Genomic DNA, 24,474 nt, shown 5'->3' with positions numbered 1-24,474 from the left:
TCCTGGATTCTGACGGATTCTCCATTGTGCAGCGGCGGCAGTAGTCTAGCTGACCTGTCATAGTATCTCTTTTGGTGTTGCTGTCTCTCTACACGTTTTGCATGCCCTTGCTTGCAGCCAACGACCTGCCAGGGCCTGTCTGGGATACGGTGAGGTATCATGGGCTCTTTGACATTTGATGGGCGGCGTTCTAGACAAATGGAACATTTTCCAACAATGTCCTCAATGTGTTTGCACATTCTGGGCCAAAACATAATGTCACGTGCTCTTTGTTTGCATTTTTCCATGCCCATATGTCCAGCATGAATTTTTGTCAACATCTCTTCTCTGAGACTGGTAGGAATGATGATTTTCTCCCCTTTGAAGACGATTCTGTTGATTTGTGACAGTTTGTCTCTCTGGTTCCAGAATTCAGATATGCTCTGAGGGCATTTCCTCCTTTCCTCAGGCCATCCTTCATGTATGACTTTGCTCAGCAGTGTGAGTTGTGCATCTTTCTCCATTTCTGCTTTGATCTCCTTCAGTTTTGAGTCACTCACAGGTAAGCTGTTGTACACCGTGTGCACCTGCACATCCATGCCCTCACTGAGGCTGCTGTCCTGGTAGCTAAGAGACTATCTGGAGAGCGTGTCTGCGACAGGAATGTCTTTGCCTGGACGGTGAATGATTGTGAAGTCATACTTCTGTAGCTGAAGGATCATTCTCTGTAGGCCTTGGTGGGGCTGCAGATAGTGGTTTCCTCATGATTGACTCGAGGGGCTTGTGGTCGGATTTCACAATGACTTGTCGGCCATAGACTTACTGGTGGAAACGCTTACATCCAAACAGAATTGCATATAGCTCTTTCTCGATTTGAGCATAGTTGATTTCACTGTCTGTGAGAGATCTGGAAGCGTAGCCAATGGGCTTTCCTTCTTGCAGTAATACTGCGCCTAGTCCGTACTTTGACGCATCCACTTGTAGTCTGAGCTCTTTGTTGGGGTCGAAGTAGGCAAGAACTGGTCCTGGTTCTCTGGTGATTAGGTCTTTCATTTTCTGAAATGCTGTGTCATGTTGTTTGTCCCACAGGAACTCATTGGATTGTTTGAGCAACTGACGCATGGGTGCGTTGATTTCGGAGAGGCTCGGGGCAAACTTGGCTAAATAGCTAACCATGCCTAGTACTGTCTCTAGCTCTGCGCGGTTCTTCGGCGGCTCCATCTTCTTGATGGCAGAGATTTTCTCTGGATCCGGCTTAATGCCATCAGTTGAGAGGCGATGCCCAAAATAACTGATCTCGGTGGATCCGATTATGCTTTTCTCGGGGTTGAGCCGGATACCTTTCTCCCGTGATCTTTGTAGCATCGCACGGAGGTTCCTGTCATGTTCCTCTCTATTCCTGCTATAGATGAGGATGTCGTCTACGATTGCGACTACTCCGTCGAGGCCTTCATAGGTTTCGTCGATCTTCCACTGGAATTCATCCTGAGCTGAGATAAGACCAAATGGTAAACGCAGAAATCGGTAGCGTCCAAATGGTGTGTTGAACGTTGTTAGCTTAGATGACTCTTCCATGAGCTTGATATTCCAGTATCCTGATCGTGCGTCCATTCCACTGAAGTAACGTGCTCCCACTAGCTTGGGTGTGATGTCATCTAGCGTTGGTAGAGGGTAGTGAGGGCGTTTGATAGCCTTGTTCAAATCTCTGGGGTCGAGACAGACTCTGAGCTTGCCTGTACGTGGTTTCTCAACCACTACTAACGCGTTGACCCACCCTGTCGGTTCTGTTTCCTGGACGATGATTTCTGTATTCTCCATGCTCTGCAGCTCCCCCTTCAGGCGACTACGTAGAGCAAGGGGTATCCTTCTCGGTGGGCAAACCACAGGGGTTGCTGCTGGGTCAAGGTGAATCGTGCATTCACCTGGGAATAGTCCGATTCCTTTGAAAACGTCAGCAAACTCCTCCATGACTGTCTGCTTCTCAACTGGTGCTGTCAATGATAGCACTAGCTTGACGAGGTCCATGTCTAAACATGCCTTTAGACCTAGCACTGGAGGTGTTTGTGTGTCAATAATGTAAAAGTCCAGCATCATGTCGCTTTCTTTGTACTTACATTTCATCACGCATGTGCCTTTTACAATGAGCTACTCACCCCCATAGCCGGTCAGTCTACGTGAGGTGGGCTGTAGCTCACACTCATCCTTCAAGCTGTGATACTCACTCAGAGGAATTACATTAACCTGAGATCCAGTGTCTAGTTTAAACTTAAGCTCTTTGCCCTGTTTTCCTATCTCAATATCGACAAAAGCTTGCTCAGTCTCTGAAATCTGTTTTTTCTGTGACACAGAATCAATAAACAGTTCCCCTGCATTTGGCTCTCAATCTGGCATTTGGCTGTCACTCACTGTGTGTACTGCTTTTCCGAAAGCAGTCCTGCAGACTTTAGCAAAGTGGTTCAGTTTACCACATTTAGTACATTGCCTTCCTTTGGCAGGGCAGTACTCCTTTTCTCCATGCCAGTTGTTTCCACAATATCCACAGTTTTTGAAGCGTTTTATGTCTGTCGCCCATTTTTAGAACTCTCGCTGTTCTTTCTGTTCTGAAACACGCTCTCTGGGCAGTGTTCTTTGGTGTGTGTCTATTAACTGCGTGCACTGTCTGTTCACACAAGCTGTTCGTGGCGCCGGTTATGGTTTTCAACTGTGCTTGGGCTATCTCGTGCGTTAGCCCGGACCCAACATTCAAAAGTTTCTCTCTCACTTGAGCTGAATGTATTCCAAACACGATGCGGTCTCTGACCATCTCATCTTTATCTGCATATGCACAGTCTTTTACCAGTAGTTTTAACTCTGTCACGAACAGTTCAAACGACTCACTAGCTCCTTGTACTTTCTCCTGAAACTTGTACCTAGCGAATATCGTATTTGTCTTGGGCATCACATATGCTTCAAAACGGTCAAAATAACTTTTCAGTACCTTTGCTTCATCCGCGGTGAGAGACCATGTGTTAAAAATGCCTCTCCCTTTTTCTCCGATCCACAGGAGTAGGTAGCTGCATTTTTCTTCCTCCTTTTCTTTTCAACGGACCCGAGAACATCAATTCCACGTGTTGCTTGAACTTGCACCATTCTCTATGTAAGTTCAAAGATTCCCAATTCATTCGAGGTAAGGGAGCTCCAACGATGTCCATTTCAAATCCCTGTTCTGACACCATGTCTTGTTTTGCACACTTTGTACAAAAATAATAAATTGCAGGACAACGGAGTATTACAATTTAAACTCTTTTAATGAAGCATCAGGTCTGTAAGCTTTCTCAATCAATCCAGCACCGTGTGGACCAAATGGAGTCAGGACCCCCGGGTCTTCCAAAACAATAGCAGTCCTTACAGATGCCTGCAGGCCAATGACAACTCAGCATGTGATCACATGTGAATATAATAGGTATTCCTTACAGATGCCTGCGGGCCAATGATAAATCAATATGCAAATGTTACAGGTACCTCTGTTAACCATGCACTAGAAGGCAACACAAGATGATTATGATGTTTGAGGACCAAGATGACAATTGTTCCCTGGAGTAACCTTAGGATTTTCTGGTATCTTTGTCAAGTCCTCCATGGACCTTTTCCGATTTTCTGTATGGAAGCTTGTCACATAGAAAGGAAGAAATCATTTGCATTTATACAGCGCCTGTCATGTACTCGGGATATCCCAAAGCGCTGCACAGCCAATTAAGTGCTTGAGGGGGGAGGGGAGGAAAGAACCTTCCCTTTTGTTCTTTCCTCCCCTCCCCCTTTCCCAGCTTCTGTACTTGCTTAAAACCTGTTGCATCTCTTAACTTTTTCCAGTTCTGATGAAAGGTCATCAACCTGAAACATTAACTTTGTTTAAAAGTTTGTTTATTGTTTATTCCTTACTGCCTTTGGATTCATCTTTGACCTGCTCTACTCAGTGTGCAAGGACTTCATTTGCCATTTTCACTGGCTGACCTACCAACAGTATTCTTCCAACTGGTCTGATGACCAGATCCTCATCTTGCAGTTTTTTTCAACTGTTCTTTACCCTGAATTTGAACTGTTTAGCTCGTGACCAGGATGCATAGCTGTCAGTACATTCTTCTTATCCATTCTTGTCCATTATTATTCTTGTGTCCAACCGAGCCGCTGACATTTCTAACACTGGGTTCCTGATACCAGCAAGTACGTTTGGTTCCCCATTTAAAATAAAAATTGTCTGTGGCTACCGGTAGGGCTTCCTGTCAATTCTTTTCAAAGGGCTTCCCAGGGCATTTCTTTTGTTGAGCTGGCAGATTGTGATGTCACCCGTTTACACACTCTGCCTTGGATGTAGGGTTGTGTTCTGAACCCATTTAAGCTACTCTTTTTGGTACGATTTATATCTTTTTCCCTAATAAATTACCATGTTTACAGCTCAATGAACATTGATTAAATATCTCTAATGGACTTAACTTTACACAAAGATTAAACAAAATTTCAGCTCCAGCCGTATACATCAGCACCGAAGCCACTCCAAATAACTACAGTAAAATGAAAAAGAATCTTATCAGTGAGCTGCATTCCCCCGCCCCCCCATTCTCTCTTCCACCCCCTCCCATCTAGGTAGTTTGTACAAGATATTTAAAAATTCTGTACACCACATGCCTTAAATGTTACAAAACATCTGTTTAACCAACTGTCCCTTTTCAGCCTGTAGTGGCTTAATATTTTCACCAAACACTGCTCCTGCTGTATAAATAAAAATTGTTTCTAAATCCCTTGTTAAACGTGAAAACCATCATTGAATAAATTTAACAGTTCAAACATAAGAGAAATCATTCTTTAAAAAAAGCAATCTTTATGTGCTGGATTTTATATTTATATCTATTTATCTATATAAACGGATACTTCTGTCTGTCTGTCCTTCTGTCTGTCTGTCTGTCCTCGGGTGTGCGTCTGTCCGGCTATGCACTCGAAAGTTATACGGCGTAGCTACGCGCGCGTTACCTCCGAAGAAAGCTTACGCTTCTGGGACGCTGGTAAGCGTATTTACTTTTCAGTCGGACGAAAATTGTTCGCGCCTTATGCAAAAAACCTTCAAAATTAAACTCATTATCTGCTAGCATTGATTGACTGACGTCAAGGTTCGACCAATCCTGTGCCGTCACGATTGACCAATCCTACAGTACATCTTTCAAGGTATTAAGTGTGTGTGTGGGCGGGACTAATCATTTTCATCTCAGGGATCTGCCAGCCATTGTTTCACTGCTTGCAGCTCAAACTACTCTCCTTATCCAGCTTTGAAAAAGTTAGTTTCTCTTTTAAAAATAACATAAGATTTACCAAAAACGTTTTATAAGTACTTTCACTTTCATCTTTCAAGGTATTAAAAGGTAGAAATGTTGCCTGGCAGCAGATTCACAAAGGGACACAGACAGGGCCCAAAAGCCTGGGACTCGATTTAAAATGTTGCCCGGCACCAGATTCACAAAGGGACACAGACAGGGCCCCAAAGCCTGGCACGCGATTTAAACCGCCCGCCCCAAAACAGCCCTGGCAAAGCCGGGCTCCCCCCAGCTAGTTATTTTATATATGAGTTCGCTGCCTCTCCCCACTGACTAGACTAATTTTGTGCTTTTGCCAATTATGAAAACCCACATAAGCACCTGATAACAGAACAACATCCGGACAAAACTCCAAAGATGGTAATGTACATAGAACAGGGTATATTTAATAATAACTGGTAACAAAGACACAAGTCAGCAATTGCAATAGCACTTTGACAAGAGGGAGAGAGATGAAGTTAAAGAACCTTCTGGATTTTACCTTATATACCCTAATTCCTTGCAGCTCCACCTCCACAGTCTAGTGGTCTAAGGTGGATTTCAAAAAGAGTTTGTTCTCTCAATGCAATAACGTTTGGGGGTCTTCTCTTGGGCCAGCTGGTTAAGGCAGTGAACACCTGAGTCATACAGATCAGGAAAGTTCCAGGTTTGTACCCTAGTCTATGCTGAGTTAACTGGTCGTATCCAAGGTGATGGCAAGTTAGAATTGACCTCATTCCTCTGGATTAGCAAGGGAACATTCAGACAATGTTCCAGCTCTTGATCACTATGCAGTGACCCCTGCATACATAAATATCAGATGAGAATAGGATCAGGCTTAGCTGTGGTACCCCATACAGTCGATTAGCCTGCCATCACTCCCATCTAGGTGTGCACAGGATGATCACTTGGACCAGGAGTTTGTACATATTTTCTTGCTTTTAAACAAGAAATCAGAATTGGCATACAGTTCAACCCGATGGCATGAATGCTGATCGGAAACCTCCCACCAAAGTCTTATTTTTCTCCTTGTGTTGTGTACTGTGAACGTGACATCAAAAAAGATGGTCGCTAATCAGAATTGGCCTTTGCTGATACAATAGCAACCTAAAAGACATCTGGGATAACACATTGCCTTCAAAATGTTTGACCTTTTGAAAGAACTGGGGTAGAGAAGAAAAGAGAAAGTGCCATTTGATTTATTTTTAATCAATTCTATATGCAGGCCTGCACTTCAACTATCCCTGTAAAATTTGATACAAATTTACTTGCTGTGTACTCCTTTGTGGATTTGTGTTTTTATGATAAACAACACTCCGTTTGTTCGCTATCGCAGGATGAAAGCTCTTGAACCTTGTGTATATATATTTGTTTTACTGCTACATCATGTATTGCTCGTAAGATTGAGATCTCATTCACCAGGAAACATTAGGCCAAGTTTTCTTTCAAGATTAATTGCCCTTTTAAAATGAGTGTTTGATGTCTCCCTTTGGTGTATCCTGACTTGGTTAATCCTCTTTGACCTGACCCACTGGCTATTACTGCAATTGCCATGGCAAAATCTTTCACTGTGATGTATGGGCTACAGACGTCAGCCTGTGGTTTTTCATGTAGATGGAATCAATTAAATAGATTTTTACTGATGAATAGAATAAAGGTTAAGCATTTGTCAGAACCTAAACAAAACTGTCCAGACTTTTAACTCCGCTGTATGACTTGTCTGGTATTCTGTTTTTAATTTCCCACTAATTCTGGAGAAAATGTAAGTTAAAGCATTTTTTGCAAGTCTCATCCACTGAGTATTTGTCTGCACATTCAGTTTGTTAACTTTCCCATGTTTAAGCAATGGAGAGCTTGAGGTTCCAGTTCTCCTATGCCCACCCAAACACAGATCATCTTCTGACGCTGATTGAATTGAAAAGGTTGACATATCTAGTTGTCTTTGTACATTAGAGTTTTTACTTGCACATGCACAATGTGGACTTTGCACCAAATATTACCACCGTCACATTTCTAACATTACTTGACAGTTGTATAGCAACCCTATTTTAAATACAAACCCAGTTTTAAGAGGCTGACCTTTCAGAAGGTACAATTTTTAAATAAACTTATTGAGCAGCATAGTACAAAGTTGTACTGTGGAGAGTTCACGGAGATAAAACTAAAATAAACTTACTGAGCAGCATAGTACAAAGTTGTACTGTGGAGAGTTCACGGAGATAAAACTAAAATAAACTTATTGAGCAGCATAGTACAAAGTTGTACTGTGGAGAGTTCACGGAGATAAAACTAGACGGTGCCAGGTCTAGGTAGGAAGTGGTTTGGTTAAAAGTCTATAAGAAGTATGATGTACATATATTTGTGCATGTGATGCTTTGAAAATAAACCTGTAATAATGTGCTTTAACAACAAAGCTTACATTTTCAAAGTGTAATGCATACTGAAATATGAAGCCTAATCCTGAAATTAGAAGTGTGTAATCTAAGGACATACTTAGACTAAGTGCTGTCATTTTCAAATTGCTGTACTAATGCATCAGTTTGCTCCTATAAACATAAATGATTATGGATAGTATTCATTTAGGAGCTGTTCTGTATTTTTGTAAAATTAGATATTTACATATAACTATGTATGTTTTATGTAACTTGGTTTTGTTTGTGCTTGAACTAGATGTGGAGAAGCAATATCAAGTAGTAGTTCATGGGATTGAACCAATGCTGGAGACACCATTGCAGTGGCTCAGTGAGCATCTGAGCTACCCAGACAATTTCCTGCACATTAGTATCATTCCTTTGCCTAGAGACTGAGGAAGCAGGCAGCTCTAACAGAAAAGCAAACCACCCTGACTGGACTTGCCAGAGCAGTTCTATCTTCCACTTCCATAGAGCCTGTCGGAAGCAACTTGACCAGAAATGCTACTGCAAGCCAAACAGGAAGAGATCCCACAACCAGATAAGGGGCTGGTCCTAGTTTGCCTCACAACTATAATTCTGCTGTCGTCATAAAACCTCACTTGCGACATGAAAACTTCTCAAGACCACTTGTATCATGTTTCTTGTAAAATGGTGAATGTGATATTTTCTAAGGAGCCTAGCAGTGGAAACATGTAGTGCTTGATTTGTCCTTCTGATTAACAAATAAACGGGTATTTCCAAAAGTGACCATGACCGAATTGTAGAATGAGAGAATGGAAAGTAATAGGTTTATACTTTCCAAAGGATTGTGCTGCCTCACAGGAAAACACGTAGTATTCTTTGTAATGATGCTGGCAAAAATTTTACAGAAATGGTTCAAAGTTTCTCCCTCTCTCCCTCGCTCTTTCCCCCTCTCTGTCACTCTTCCCCCTCTCTCACTCTCTTTCCCCTCTATCTCTTCCAAACACACTCTCCCCCTTCCCCCCCCTCCCTTTCTCTTTCTCTCTCCTTCCCTCTCCCTTCTCTTCCACTCTCCTCCTCCCCTTCTTTCCACCTCCCTCCTTCCCATCTTCCACAAGTTCTAGTGGCAGACTGTAAACACCACAGTGAACTGTGTATATTCCAGTTATTGGGGATTATATCTGTTAAAATCATCACACAATTTTATCCATTAAAGGGTGCCCAAACTTAAAATCAAACATTTTTGTTTAATACAATTGTTTGCATTCATGGTTATGAACTAGATGCAAATTTGGTATTTTTAAATATATTCATATGGCATTTGTTTTGTATTTATAGATAATGGGAATGAAAAATTCTTATCTGCAATTATCAGACTGTATACCATTTTCAAGCATGTCTTTTGCATTTCAATGAGTACACACCACTCCAGATTTTTGTCACAATCATGTATTTTAGGCATCTTTCTGTTCCTCTAAATAAAAGATGCAGTATCTATGATTTGCACGTGCAGATGACTGTGAAGCATTCTCTGATCAAATATAGGTGGATTCCTTGTTTGCTGAATACCCTTTTATAGGAGTTTTTATGGGACGTACAGATAACAGGTTTGAGTTACTGATAAAGACAGCCTAGGAAATTCCAGTGTATGATTACAGTGGAACCAAATTTGTTCCCAAAGCTGCATCCAACCATTTTGGCTAAAAAATGGTTGAGTGTGGGGAGGAAATAAAGTTATTAATTATTACTAAGCCAGGGATCACACATCAAAAGCCAAGAAATGCTTTCACAGAGCCAATTATTAAATAAAGCTCTGCCATGGAAAATATCAACGAAATTTTGTTTTTTTGCTATAAATCAAAATGTTGATGCCTTTGGTTCTGGCTTACAGTGCGCATAACCTGTACATGTAGGAAATTGTAACTATGTACAGTAGGTAAATCTGGCATTCAGAAATCCAAATTAAACCAACACAATGTACAATAAATAATTGATTACAATTGCTAGACTTAAAATAAAAATACAAGTTTTCAGAAAATTCTTTCTGAAAGATCAGCTTGCAGCAATGCTGTAATTAACTTGAACCAGTTACAAGAAATAATGGAAAGCTGTTAGCCATGCTGTTTCATAAATATGGAAGCTTTATAATTTGCGATACAAGTGAGCTTTTGACAAGTGAGCAATGAACTAAAACTCACCATTGCTGGAGAGATACCTGTTTACTCTGAGAATAAAGAAGCCCTGGAATCTTAAATGTTTTACTAATGCTAATTTGGGAGTGGTGCACATGATTGATACCAAGTGCTAATTTACATGCATGTTCTTTTTTTTCCACTTTTGTGGTTCACTACTCAACTGGGCCTTGAGAATGCTCACTTCCATAAAATGTAGTAAGCATCGCTCACATGGCCTTTTAACATAGGGCTATAAACTTTTACATCAGTTTACCATTGCTAAATGAATGGCTTCAGTCTTCATTTAAGCATGCATGCCAGTGCTATCTTTGGAAGAAGAGCCACTATGTTGACATTTATCATTTGCATCATGGCACTTCATGAATTGTTTTTGTTGTGTTTTGGAGCAGAAGGCTGGATGACTACACAATTCTGCATTTTAATTTGCCATGTTGAAATAATTCTAATAGGGATTGTTTAAAGACTTAATATGCTGAATGAAAATGAACCGCCCTTACCTTATTGTGTAATGAGAATCTTTTATTGATGGGATGTAGCTTAGTTCGTTATCCCTGCCCCTTTGTGGTTTGTATACAGAAAATACTTCAGGCAATATTTTGTTTGCTTTGTGGCACTGGTCAAGGTTCAGGTTGGTAGATGTTTGTCCACCTGTTGTACAAATTCAACCAGTGAAAGTTTTCTTCTAATGTCTGGCACACCTGTCCAAATAATGTAATGCAGTAGTTGTGATACTTCAGTACTCTTGTTATCTGTTTTAATTATGCAACAAGACAAGTTCTTTTGATAATAAAAAAAGAATGAAACAGCCAACCTGACCTTTTATTTCATATTCTTCGTGTTTTTCTCTTTTTAAAAAAAAATGTTTCTCCACGATTAAGTAGGCTGTCATTTCAATTTTTTTATTACCTAATATTCTGACCAGCTTTCTTTCATAAATGCAAAGTATTTAAAATATGTATAATTTTTAATCCTTCCAAAATCACATTTTTGCACATCCATTAAAATTAAGTTTGTGCAAGGACTTGAGTGTTCTGTAACTTGGTTAGGGTTAACTATAACGTGCAGTTTCATTTGATAGTTTGAAAATAGAGCTTTATAAAACGGTCTTGCATAAAAGCCAGTTTTTAACATATGGCTAGAGTCTGCCTCAGCCAGGGTTCTTACTCTGGTGTGCTGTTAAATCATAACTGCTAGCACACGCATGCACTTTGCCGTGGTCCCCCCACCCCTCTCTCTCTCTTCCCCCCCCCCCCCCCCTCAAACACCCCTGCAAATAGTTGAATAGGCTGCTAATGCTCCCTGTCTATCGTAGCACAAGAAGAGATACCCAGGTGAAGTACTAGACAACTGCTGGAGCCCATACAACAGTACACCATAATGTGCCAGTATTTCAGGAGAGGAGGAATGAAAAGGACAAAATTGAAGGGAAAGTGACTATCAAAACCCATTTTAGTTATTCAGGTGTTACAATGTACTCATTTTGCTTTCTGTTTTGTAAGTTCAAAATCCAGGGAGATGACAAGTGTTGCATATCTACGCCAACCATTATGATTGCTTTTTTTTTCTGTTCTCTGGAGGTGATTGATACCTCTTTTTGTCTGAGAAAGAAGTGATCAAAGCCCTCGCACTTACTTCTTCCCTACTTAGCTAATTCACAGAGGAACTACTTAGATTGGTGTGATTACATTATTTGCAGAAATGACGTGGACAAACCCATTGGGATTGCGTGATAAAAGCGCAAGGATAAGAATATTTAGGCACAGGCAAAGGTTATTAAGACCTTTAAGAAAGAACTCGTATTTATAGAATACCTTATCACATCCTTTGGACACCCCAAAGCATTTCATAACCAATGGATTACTTTTGAAGTGTCACTATTGTAACATAGGTAAACATGACAAACTAGCTTGTCCTGTTTCATAAATCAACTTTACCTACCTGCCTTCTGAGCCTTTCAATTCCTTCTCACTCTCAATGTATCCAATTGTCTCTCGAGCCTGTCTATACTGTCTCTGCCAGCTCTATTTTGCAGTAGCTTATTCCACATCTATTAACTTTTGGATGAAAAGTTTCCACTGACACCCCTTCATATTCCTAACTTCCTATTGTTTAGCTTCTATCTCTAATTTGAACCTTTCACTGTTTTGAATACTTTATAAATCCACTTCATAATCTTAAACACTTCAATTGGATAACTTAAGCTGCCTTTCCAAAGAAAACAAGCCCAACTTCCTTAACTTTTCCTCATAAATGAAATTCTTGATACCTGAATGATCTTTGTTGCTTACTTCTCAAACAATAACATCCTTCCTATGATTAGGTGACCAGGACTGCACACAAACTCTAGAAGAAGTCTGACCAACATGGTGCTACTACAATTTTGAGCTGACCAAAGTCGTCCTGAAAAATATCTCATAACTGCCTAAGGGATTTAATCCACAGTTAAGAAGTGCAAAACCCCCTACATACCTCAGACTGGCAATAATTATGGGAACATACCGAAGCCATCAGCAACAGTTGTATAGGAGATGTCTATGGTAGGATAGCTCACAGCTTTCATACGTTAGGACCATGCAAAACCAGTGAACACCTGTTTGTTAAATGAAAGGCCCATTGACCAAAAATCAAAAAAAGCATCTACTCTTGAGGCTTGTAATTGTGACTAATATTTGTTATCGCCCATGATATCAAGGGATGAGTTACTCATTGTGTTGGAGACTTTAATTTTCTTTGGACTAGACAGCCATATATATAAGGACATGGTTCTGCCTCCTGCAGTGAACAGCTTAGCCTCTTCATTTTTTTGGGCGTTTGCTCATTTGTTTTTCTGAAGGTTCCATAAGCAGCAGCCTCCCACCAATACTTCATCCAAGTGATCATTCTTCATGTGTGAGCCTAGACAGTAAACATTGACCAATTGTTGTGGTCCAAATGCCACATTGACTGAGATTAGCTATTTATCATAGACTGGAAATCAAAATTGCAGGGAAAATGACTATCAAAACCTATTTTAGTTCTTCAGGTGTTATAATGTACTCATTTTACTGCGTTCTATTTTGTACGTTCAAAATCCAGGGAGATGACGAGTGTTGCATAACTATGCCAAACATGTGAATTTGCCTTCTGCACTCAATTACAACCTGCCTTTGCCATTGAAGCAATGGAAGAGCTAAATCTCTTAAATTTAAGTCCAACAGTTGTTTGAAACACTGAGTTCCTAGAATACAGTACTATATTAATTCAATATTTAATATTTGTGCTGTTTGAAATGTGTTATAATCTAGAGGTCGTTTGAGACATTGGATCAGCCTGATGTCAGGTTTGCTGTCTGTCCTTTTTTCACTTGACATTACTTCCAAATGTTGTTTTCTACTCAAGAAAAGATAGTAGATGACTTGATGTTGGAGGATTGAGGACAATGATTGCTGATATGCTGAAGTTGAAGAAGGAAAAAGAGTACATAGTATGGCGTTCCAGAGTGAAGGCAAACCAGAGATGAATCGGCCAGCACTTGAGAGATGGGATAGAGCCCATATGGTCTATGAAACAAGGAACGTGCACCACTGTACCAGCAGGAGGTTTGTGAATAACACTGAAAATAGTTCTGATGAAGTAACGCAGTTTCTCAGATCAAATGTATGGTATAAAATTTAATATACTTGGACAGATATCGCCGTTCGTCATCGCTGGGTCAAAAATCCCTCTATTACACACTCATTTTCTGTATTTTGTCTTGAATTAATTTTTACAGTTATGATTGGTCATGACTACAGATCCATTCTATAGTTTAAAATGAGATTCTTGGCATAGCTGTACTAAGACCCTGTAGTGTAATCCATACCTTTTTTCAATTCTATCTGGCCAAATTAACTGGATCTGTATTTTCTAATTCTTAGAACTCCATGTTTTCAGTTTTTATTTTTGAAAAAAGTTATTGGCCCAGAACTTGGTGTGAAGCCCCCGATCTGCACTCACCCTGCGCGCTGACATCTGAAGCCCGGGCCTGCTTGCATTTCCTGTCACAGGCCCGGTTCAGATGTCAGTGCGCAGTGCTTACCTGATCCAGCGGCGTAGTTAGTGCGATGTGCCGGCTGGGATCAGGTGAGCACTGTACAACCAATCGGGAGGGGAAGGTTCATTCATGAGTTTGAGAGTAAGAACTGTCAAACTCATGAAAACTACGGGGGCCCAAAACACTATTTAAACTTTAAATAAAAATTTAAAAAACATCCCAATCATTAAATTAAGTATAAATAAGTTTTAAAAAATAATTTAAACAATTTTTTTTTTTTTTTGAAAAACTTTTTTTTTTTTTTTTAAAGGGTCTAAAACTAAACTTACCTTATTGTAGATTCTTTAAAATAATAAACCTGTGGGGAAAAAAATTCTAAATTACACTAAAACACCACTTACCTGTAAAAATAAATACTTAAGTGTGCTTTTTACAAGCGTAAAGACCGGAGGCCTTTACACATGCGCAAATCCCCCAAAACAGAGGAAATCCAAGACACACGCGCTGCCCCCTACAGCACACGCGCTAGCCTCTTCACCTCTTGGGTTAGAGGAGAGGAAATGCCGGTTTTCAGCGCATGCGCTGTGCATGCTGAAAACCGGCATTTCCTCCGGCCAGACGCGTGAGTACCCCTTCCGTACTCACGCATCTGGGGAGGAATTACTGCCCCATTGTAATTTTTCTGTTTCTCTTCAAAAGTGAATAAGAATCAGAAGGAAAAATATAAACAGCAACTTACATTTATAAGTGCCTTTAACGTAGGAAAACACCCCAAGGCACTTCACACAGCTGTTTATCAGACAAAATTTGATGCCAAGCTCCCGTATCCTTTCACCTACATATAATCAAAATTCTTTGACCTTCCAGTTGTAAACTCGAATTAGGTCATCTTCGAGAGACATAGCCATGACTATTGAGAAGATAGAAGTGGGACAGTTACTCGTTTTTATTACCTCTATGCTTTGGAGTCCTCCCTTCTGTTTGAAGTTCTCCCATATTCTTCTCCACCACCCAAGGTTCCTCAGTTGAATACTGCTGCTGCAGTCTGGCTGCTGCCTCATTAAGAGAGTGATAGGAGGAACCCTAGGGAGTGGAGGGAGCAGGGCTGTTCTCATGTCTGAAAGTGGGCTATTAACAATGTAGACAATGAACTTTTTTCAGAGCACAAGGGAAGTTGGAATAACCCAGTTTTTCAGTCATGTTTCCAAAATATCTCTTTCTGCAGGAGTGAAATCAGAAGAAACTGTGCTATTATATTGAGCGGGCAGGAGAGGGACTTTGACCAGTCTAAGGGAGAGAGGAAAAAATTGTGCTACTGGGATTTCTCAAGTACATTACACAGCCTTGCAATATTCTTCATCCAAATTCAGTCTGTTAAAATAAACACTATTTCCCAATTCCAAGACTGCAGATAAAGATATATTAAATATTGTGACTGTTCAGGCCACTTGGGTTTACGCATCCAGCCACAGTTGTATATTATTGCATTCTAGCACATCCTCTCTGCTGGGGTTAATAACTTATCTGGAGATTTGATGACTGGCACAATTATTTGGGCCCAGCTTCCAAAAAAAGGTGATGTATCCCTGAATGTTTTGAGTTCCAAAACTAAGTTATGGTGTAAGATCATAATGGAAGAGGTTATTGGGGTGAAGTATGAAGACTAGGAAAGCTCCAGTCCCAGAAAACTTTTCCTGTAGTTTACCTTTACCATTACATTTGGATAATTAAGTCCCAATTAATACTCTTTGAGCAGGAGGGTGCCAGGTTTGAATTTCAGTCTGTACAGAATTGGCTAATTTCAGCTAAGGTGGTCGTCGGGGTGCTACAGTTGGCCTCAGTGCCACTGCTTAAGAATGGGAAAGCAACAGGTTCCCAATACTGTTTGCTGTATAGTGACCCCTGGTGGAAATGTGGGCATCTGGTAAAGACAGTATTATGTCCGTGTGTAATTGAGACACAGACTGCAGGAGCTGGTTATAATAGGTCTTTACTGAGTGGAGACAACCTGGAACTACTCTGCAAAAGTTACTACACAGGCTTATATACAGGGGTGGTCACTACTGGTACTGCAGTATACAGGGGCTGCAGAATATAGTTCCTTCTGCAAAGTACATACACTACAATTCCTCCCCTTTTAGCTAAACAGTACATAACATTCGATTAATAATTAAATAACATATTTACAATTACAGTTGCTAGATACATTAGTTGAAGTTAAGCAATTATAAGTTCAGTCTTTGGAGGCTTCCTGATTCTGTCTGGATAATGCCTCTTTGGGGTATCAGGTTCTTCTGGCAAAGTTGATTCGGGATCAACGTCGTTGTTTGGTTCGTCTGCTTCCAATATCACCGATTCTGAGGTAGATGCAATTGGTACTTAGGGTTCATCACCAGGTGTATCGGATCGTGGTGTGGAATTGACGTTTTCCAGTGACTCTAGAATCTGGTCAGCATGGCGTCTTACAATGCTCTCTCCAACGTCCACGGTATACATTAGAGGTCCTTGCCGTGTACAGATCGTTCCTGCCTGCCATTTCTCTGTGCGGTAGTCCCGGGCCAAAACTGGTTGACCTATCTTAAAACTCCTGGTCGTCCTTTCATTCATATTCTGAAACTGCCTGTTCTCCACATCTCTTCTGATGTTTGGCTTAACCAAATCCAAGTGGCATCGTAGTCTTCGATTGAAGAACATAATGGCTGGAGTTTGGTTGGTAACCGCATGTGTCGCATTCCAGTAGGCAAACAAGAAGTTGTCCACCTTGTGTTGTAGGGGTATGTCTTCATTACACATTGCCTTAATAGCCTTCTTGAATGTTTGAACGAACCTCTCAGCCAATCCATTGGTGGCTGGATGATATGGGGCGGATGTGTAATGCTTAACACCATTGTTCTTTAAGAACCTCCGGAACTCTTCAGACACAAACTGTGGTCCATTGTCGGAGCAAATCTGTTCAGGCAGCCCATTGCTGGCGAATATGGTTCATAAGACTGTGGTAGTTTTTTCTGTGGCAGTTGGGGACATTTTTATTACCTCTGGCCACTTTGAATGTGCATCCACCGCAATTAAAAACATCGAGTCCATAAATGGACCAGCAAAATCAATGTGCACCCTTTGCCATGGAGATGAGGGCCACTCCCATGAATGTAGAGGGGCTTGTGGTGGGGCGTTTTGGACCTTCTGGCATCCTGTACAGCTCTTGGTCATCTCTTCGATTTCTCTTATCGATTCCCGGCCACCACACAAACGCTCTGGCTAAGTTCTTCATTTTTACCCCTCCCAGATGACCCTCATGAAGCTCATTGAGCACTCTATCCTTCAATTTGGGTGGAATTACTACTCTGGATCCACACATCAAGGTTCCTCTGCACACTGACAGCTGTTCTCTTCTCGGCGAGAATGCTGGCAGCAGTGGTTCGCCATGTGCTGGCCATCCCTTCACCGTTAAATCATAGACCCAGGAGAGTGTCGGGTCATTTCGTGTTTCCTTTTCTATGTTTGCATTCGTCACAGGGAGACATTCGACTATGGTCGAGTGGAATATCTCCACTGGATCCACTGCAGGCGCTTCTTCCACCGTCGGCAACGGTAGGCGCGACAATCCATCAGCATTCCCATGCTGTTTAGTTCCTTTGTACTCGATGTCATATTGGTGTGCCCCTAGGAAAAGGGACCACCTCTGTAGCCGTTGTGCTGTCATTATCGGTACGCCCTTCTGAGGGTTGAAAATGGAGACGAGGTTGATGATCAGTTAGTAGAGTAAATTTCTGACCGTGCAGGTAGTGATTGAACTTCTTCACCCCCCACACCAGGCTGAGGGCCTCTCTGTCAATCTGGGCGTAGTTACGCTCGGCTGAAGTTAACGAGCGTGATGCAAAAGCTATCGGCCTCTCTGAACCATCAAGGAATTTATGCGACAGTACCGCTCCAATGCCGTAGGGAGACGCATCACACGCCAGTCTTATCGGTAGTGATGGGTTGTAGTGAGCCAATACTTCTCTTGAAGTGATTAGGTCCTTACTCTTCTGAAAGGGCCGCTTACAATCATCGCTCCATTTCCATGCTACTCCAGTTTGTAGTAGGGCGTTCAGTGGGTGCAGAATTGTGGACAAGTTCGGCAAAAACTTATGGTAGTAATTCACCAATCCAAGGAATGACCTCAGTTGCGACACATTTTCAGGCGCTGGAGCCTTAACTACCGCTTCAATTTTGTCAGGGGACTTATGTAACCCCTCTTCATCAATCACGTGGCCACAATACGATATCTGTTTCTTAAAAAACTCGCACTTGTGGCGATTGGCTCGTAGCCCATGTTCTCTTAGTCTAGTGAGCAGCTGCTCTAGGTTGGCAAGGTGTTCACTGTCATCTTCACCTGTCACTAGGATGTCGTCCAAGTAACACTGAGTCCCCGGAATCCCTTGCAGGACTTGTTCCATCGCTTTTTGCCATATCGCCGGAGCTGATGCTACTCCGAATACCAGTCGATTATACTGGTAAAGACCTTTGTGAGTGTTTATCGTGAGATGCTTCCTAGAGGATTCTTCAACCTCCATCTGCAAATATGCTTGTGCTAGGTCAATTTTTGTAAAACGCTTCCCTCCAGATAGTGAGGCGAAAATATCTTCTATCCTCGGAAGAGGATATTGTACTGTGTGAAGGACAGGGTTCACCGTCACCTTGAAGTCCCCACAGATGCGAACCTTCCTTGGCTCCTCAGACTTATTGTTTAACGTTTTCTTCATGACAGGAACGATGGGTGTCGCCCACTCGCTCCAGTCTACCTTGGATAACACGCCTGCATTCTCCAGATTCTCCAGCTCTGCCTCGACGGCTGGGCGAATTGCATATGGTACCGGTCTTGCTTTGAAAAACTTGGGAATTGCATTCTCTTCTATTTTTATCGAGGCGGTTATGCCTTTAAAAGTTCCCAGTTCTTGTTGAAATACCTCTTTGGCGTTAGCTAAGATTGTTGACAATCATCCAGGAGTGACGTCGTCATCCTTTTTACCAGCCACCATCAGTGCCTGAATGGAGTGCCAGTCTAAACTTATCTTTCTGATCCATTCACGTCCCAATAACGGTGGTCCACCATCTTGCAGTATGTACAGATACAATTTCTGTATTTCTTTGCCGTTGTATTCGACAGGCACCCTTATTTTTCCTCTGGGGTATACTTTTTGCCCCGTATACGTCTTCAAGACAATGGATGTCTCTTTCCAGGGTATGTGTGAGAATAGCCACTCGTAGTCGCGTCGATTCATGACGGTCAGAGTTGATCCTGTATCCAATTCCATTTTGACTTGGGACCCTGCTATCGTGAGGGTGACCCAAATGGTTCAGTGATCCTCTTTTGCGATTACGTTGTGAAATTTGAGACAGCTTAGTCTCTTGTTCCCGGATTCACTATCGCTCATCTGGTCTTCGGAACTACTGTCCATCATCTTTTGTACTTTCCTGTACTGTTCCTTAGTAGCCTTTTTGTTGTCGTTAGTCTTCTTCCCAGACCTGCAAACTCGTGCAATGTGTCCCATCTTTCCGCATTGCCTGCATATTTTGTCCTTGGACCAGCAGTCCTTCTGGTCATGGGTTGTTCTGCCACAGCGATAACATTTTTCAAATCCCCGTGTTATTTCATGGGTGTCGTATTCCTGTGGCTTTTGCTGTATTTCCGCAGCTCCCCTTGCTGCTGCTTCGTACGACACTGCCACGCTGAATGCCTTATCTAGCGTCAGCTCTTTCTCTGAGAGTAACCTCTTCTGTGTTCCTTCACTCAGGAGTCCACAGACAAATTTGTCCCGTAGGGTATCTGCCAGTCCTGCTCCGAACTGGCAGTGCTTTGATAGCTTGCGTAGTTCCATAAGGTAATCAGCATTGCTCTCATCTTTATGCTGATTTCTCCTGTGGAATTTAAATCTTTCTGCTATCAGCAGCGGTGTAGGATTTAGGTGTTCCTGTAGGATATCAACAATTTCGTTAAAACTCTTCGCCTTCGGTTTGGCTGGAGTAATCAGGTTCCGCAATAGGCCGTACGTTCTTGCGCCCATTAAGTTTAGTAGTACCGATGCCTTTTTCTCATCGGCTACTTCGTTTGCCTCGCAATATACCTCGACTCTTTCCACATACGTGGTCCAGTCTTCTATTGCATTATCGAAGGCAGTGATATTGCCAGTATTCGGCATCTTGCCTTCTTCCCCGTTTTAACAAAATGACGCCTCCCGCGCTTTGCCGCTTTCCCCGCTGGATTAAGATGGCGCCTCCCGCGCTTTCTGTCTTCTCCGCTGCTGCTAGCGCTGTTGCTGGCGTTTTATGCATTGATGGTGACGCCCTATGGTCTTCGCGCACTTCCCCCCGCGCTGCTGCTAACGCCGCTCTCCGCGGTTCCCGTAGCAAACTGCAGCTCCTCGCGGCTTTCTGCGCTTCTAATTTTTTAATTATTTCCCTGTCGTCGGAGCAACCCTGCGGGACACTTGCCTCCCTCTTCTCGGGTCTGTACGCTGCCCGGCTTCGTAGCACCGGCCGCGCCCTGTGTGCTCCACCCTCTCCTCTTCCCGACAACGCTGCTCGGCCCCGTTGAAAAGCCACCCGATCAAGCTCTAGACCGCCGCAGCCCAGGAAGGATCGGTGTACTACCTGCCACCAGCCCGAGTAGCTGAAACACCATCGACAGGATAACCAAGCCCGGCTCTCGACAGCCTCTCCTGCAAATCTTCAACTCCGATGAATCAGAGGCGGATGCCCACGGTCGACGCCCGTTTCTTCTGTTCGTTTGATTTTTTTTTTTTTCTTTCTTCCTTCTGGCCTCGACCTCTGATAACTTCGCTTCAGGGATGGATCCCCATGAGGTGGTGCAGACTGTAGGTAAGTTCGGATCTGCTCGTCGCCAGTATTATGTCCGTGTGTAATTGAGACACGGACTGCAGGAGCTGGTTATAACAGGTCTTTACTGAGTGGAGACAACCTGGAACTACTATGCAAAAGTTACTACACAGGCTTATATACAGGGGTGGTCACTACTGGTACTGCAGTATACAGGGGCTGCAGAATATAGTTCCTTCTGCAAAGTACATACACTACAGACAGGATCTGACTTGGCACTGTTGGTGAGAGAAGACAACAGCATTCTTTGCAGAACAATCATTCAAAAAAAGGGTGAAGACCCTTCAACTTAAAGCTTTCTCTCCTAAATCTCCAGCCTCCACTGCAGTTCGAATATTGTAACAATGAGGTTAAGGGGATGGTCCTCACATTACTTCAGAGAGATTAAAGTAAGTTTTTTAGATGCAAAAGCATCATTTGTAACATATGGAAATTCTATAACGATTCACCTTGCATAAAGCAGTGCTATCTCTTAATTAAAGTTTCTTAAGGCATTCATTGGCCTGATCAAAACCATGCTTGTAATTTTTTGACATGTTAAACACTCAAATTCCCCTCTGTTAATGCTACAAAGAGGAAGAAGATAGGAACATGTACCTACTCTCTGCCCCTGCGGCAGTAAAATCAGTCACAAATACTGATTGAGTCAACAGGTTTCTCTGCATGTGACTAACATCCATTATATCACAATCTATTGATCTTACTACCCAATTTACAGAGACTGACTAAGGAATTCAGTATCTACTCAGATTATAAAATTGGCTATGATGAATGGAGTGATGCCACTCACCTTTTCTTTTTGGGGGATAGACAAGGGGTTCAAACCATCTGGGTATTAAAATGACTTCCTCCTGTAAGAAACTACCAAGTTACTTATCACACTTCACTCAAAGCAATTAAGGCAGGCCACCAAAGTAGGGCTTTTACATCTCGACTAGTAGAGTTAATTCCATGAAGTTAAGTATTCTCTCTTAACCATCTTACCTATTTCAAATGTTGTTGGTTCCAGTTCCTTCCAAACTATTTTATTACCTTAATAGTAACTTAAAACTATTTCATTTGTCAGGCTAGCAAACCCCAAATTCAGGCTTCTTTACATCAGCTCCTTAAGGACACAGGTGACCTCAGATTTCAAGCTTTGTACTATTTTTGAGTGGTCCTAAATCATAATAAAGTCCATTGGTAGCCAAACCATCCAGGATTGAGGCATCTGAATCTAGAAGGAAAGAAATCCCTATACCCCACTGCATCAACTCTCTCTATCGTTGACCAATTCTGAAAAACTCTTCACCCTTCTGTGTTCCCATCCAGTTGTTAAATCTACTCTCTCAATGTGGTAAGTGTTTTACAAGTGAGCAGGAATTCACTTCTTCCTTTTCTACCTTAAATGACAATATTTAAAATCGTTTGGTGACCAGGTTCAAAATATGCTTACACCCGTTCAGTGATGCATCCTCTTGCTTGGAACCCAGATGAGCTCCCAGTGTACCTTACCTGGCTTTGTATTTCATAACAGACCCTTTCAATAGAAAGGTTAAGATACATCTAATACAAGAAACTCAACTCCTTTCACAAGGTCTGTGGCAATCGCTGGACTCTGTTCATCTCTCGGGCTCAGCAGACCAGAAGCACAATATCATGCAGTAACTTTATAGTGAGTAAAATCTGCTGCTCAGAGAGTGGACACCTGGCTGCCCTAATTTGGGAAGCACATGTACTGTCTTCCCTTTCTTTTCACGCTGCCTTTTAATTATCAGTGAACTTTACAGAGCAGTAACGTAAGTTGAACCTGCTATTAGACAGGACCCTAAATTGCAAGTTACATTTGCAGAAGCTTTAGATGTATTGTGATCAGTCATGGAGAAAAATGACTAATACTAGTGCACTGGTCACCTACTTCCCACCACGCCTTCTCTTCGCTTTTTTCGCCCTCTCTAACTACAATAATGACAATGACTGTTCCATTTAGAAAGACAGCTGGAAATTGTTACACGATTGTAATTTTGGCTAATAGTGGATGTCGACAGTTTCACTGCCACTGAATGAAAGCTTTGGCAGAGGAGTTAAAGGCTCCTGAATGGCTGCAAGATGTTGAAGCTATCATTTAAAAACTAGTTAAAGGCAGCAGTAGTACAGATTAACATTGCAGAAGCAGAACCTTTGTGACACCTTGTGTTTTATAAACAGACATGAACAAATCTGAAGCAAATTGTGGTTGGCGTTTAGAGAGTTTTTTTTTGCGTATTAGATGGTCAAGTGGCAAAGTTCAGTCAGAGGCAGCAGTAACGAGGGCAAATGCCTAATGGATTTCACCATGGTGGTTTGGAGAAATTGCACTGGGCACCAAATTTCCCCAAAGTCAGGTGCATGCTAAAGCAATCCTGGTTCAGCCAGACATGCATTTGAACGTTATATGTACAAGAGGCGCATTTCGGGAAACAACGGCATCTGTGAGCGACTTTCGCAGGCAGAAGTGGAGCATGAAGCTTTGCCGCTGCTATTCTGTATGGACACATTGGATTAATACAGAACGTTAACATGCAGCTGCAGCAACGCTTCTGTCCCTGACAGACACGTGGAGGTCTGGACTAAGGACTAGCAATTCTTCTGATGCTGCTCTAATCATAAACTTGTAGAGGACTGAAAGCCTGGTCTTTGTGCCTTGGCTTTGTCAAGGACTCCGTAATGTCTCCTTGTATATCTTTTGTAGAGACACTAATAAAGAAATAACATAGAAGCTACAAGTTGTGTGCTTGCATTTTTACTCCATTTCTTGTCCAGTTTGAAGCCAAGTTTCTGTTATTGCCACTAAGTCTAGGTCTTCCTGTCAATGAATTGTTTCCAGTTCACCCAATTTATTGCGCACATTCTACGGAGTTCAATACAAGTATTTTACCTTTTAAAAACATTTTTTTAACACTACTCCTTTTCCTAAGATTTTTGTCTGTTACCCTCTACCTTTATTTCAGCCTTTGCCCTGTTTAAAACCAGTCCATTTTATTGTATTCTACTACTCCATATCCCTCTTGCTAAATTCTTTTCTGCATGAATATTATCCTCAAACATTTCTCCCTTCGCTCTTAACTGATTCTGGTCGGTTTTATTTTCCCTGCCCCCATCCGTGCCCCCCCACCCTCCCCCCTCCCCAACCAGCTTTCCTAGTTTAAATACCTCATCACTTCCCTATTTAAAGATTTTGCTAGTACCTTAGCACGGTCCCTGCTTAGATGTAGCCCATTCTTGCGGACTAGGTACCGCCTGTCCCAGATCTGGTTCCAATGCCCAAAAGAGTGGAATCCCTCTGCCTGACACCACGGCCGTGAAATTTGGCAACTTAGCTGTTAAGGCCAGTTTCGGAAAAAAATTGGTGTCCGCCTCGCTTGGGCCCACTTCCGGCAGCTGCCATTTTCAGCAGTCGGCAGCGCGGCCGTTGCCCGTGTTCGCTAGAAAAATGGTAATGAGGCAGACCGTGACATCAATCAGCGTGCAACGCCCATTTGATGCACAACCTGCTATTTTGGACGTCGCTGCTCGAGTGTACATCCTCTCCAAAGCATGCACGGCTAAACGTGCATTCAGCTGCACGACAGACCCCCCACCAGTGCTACTTAAAGGGACACATGCAACTTTAAGCTAAGTTTTGCCTTTTGCTTTTCTACTGGCTCCTGTGCAGTTTATTTGAGCAGTGGTTTGATGTAAGACATTTAAAAAATTGT

General features: G+C 42.2%; 1 protein-coding gene across 2 annotated transcripts in view; it reads left to right on the top strand.

Annotated features, from left to right (window-relative positions):
• atg5 (ATG5 autophagy related 5 homolog (S. cerevisiae)) overlaps window positions 1-10,680 on the top strand; it is a 272,449-nt gene extending 261,769 nt beyond the window's left edge. For both annotated transcript variants that reach the window (XM_085997734.1, XM_085997735.1), the window contains exon 8: window positions 7,971-10,680. In XM_085997734.1, the coding sequence (XP_085853860.1) occupies window positions 7,971-8,107 (137 nt within the window). In that variant the 3' untranslated portion in view covers window positions 8,108-10,680. The remainder of the gene's footprint in view (window positions 1-7,970) is intronic.
• Window positions 10,681-24,474: the final 13,794 nt, after the last annotated feature.

The sequence above is a fragment of the Somniosus microcephalus genome, chromosome 9, assembly GCF_052327205.1.
Source record: "Somniosus microcephalus isolate GS21.2 chromosome 9, FLI_Smic_1.0, whole genome shotgun sequence".
In the NCBI taxonomy this organism is placed as follows: Eukaryota; Metazoa; Chordata; class Chondrichthyes; order Squaliformes; family Somniosidae; genus Somniosus; species Somniosus microcephalus.
This window is presented reverse-complemented; position numbering and strand designations above follow the sequence as displayed.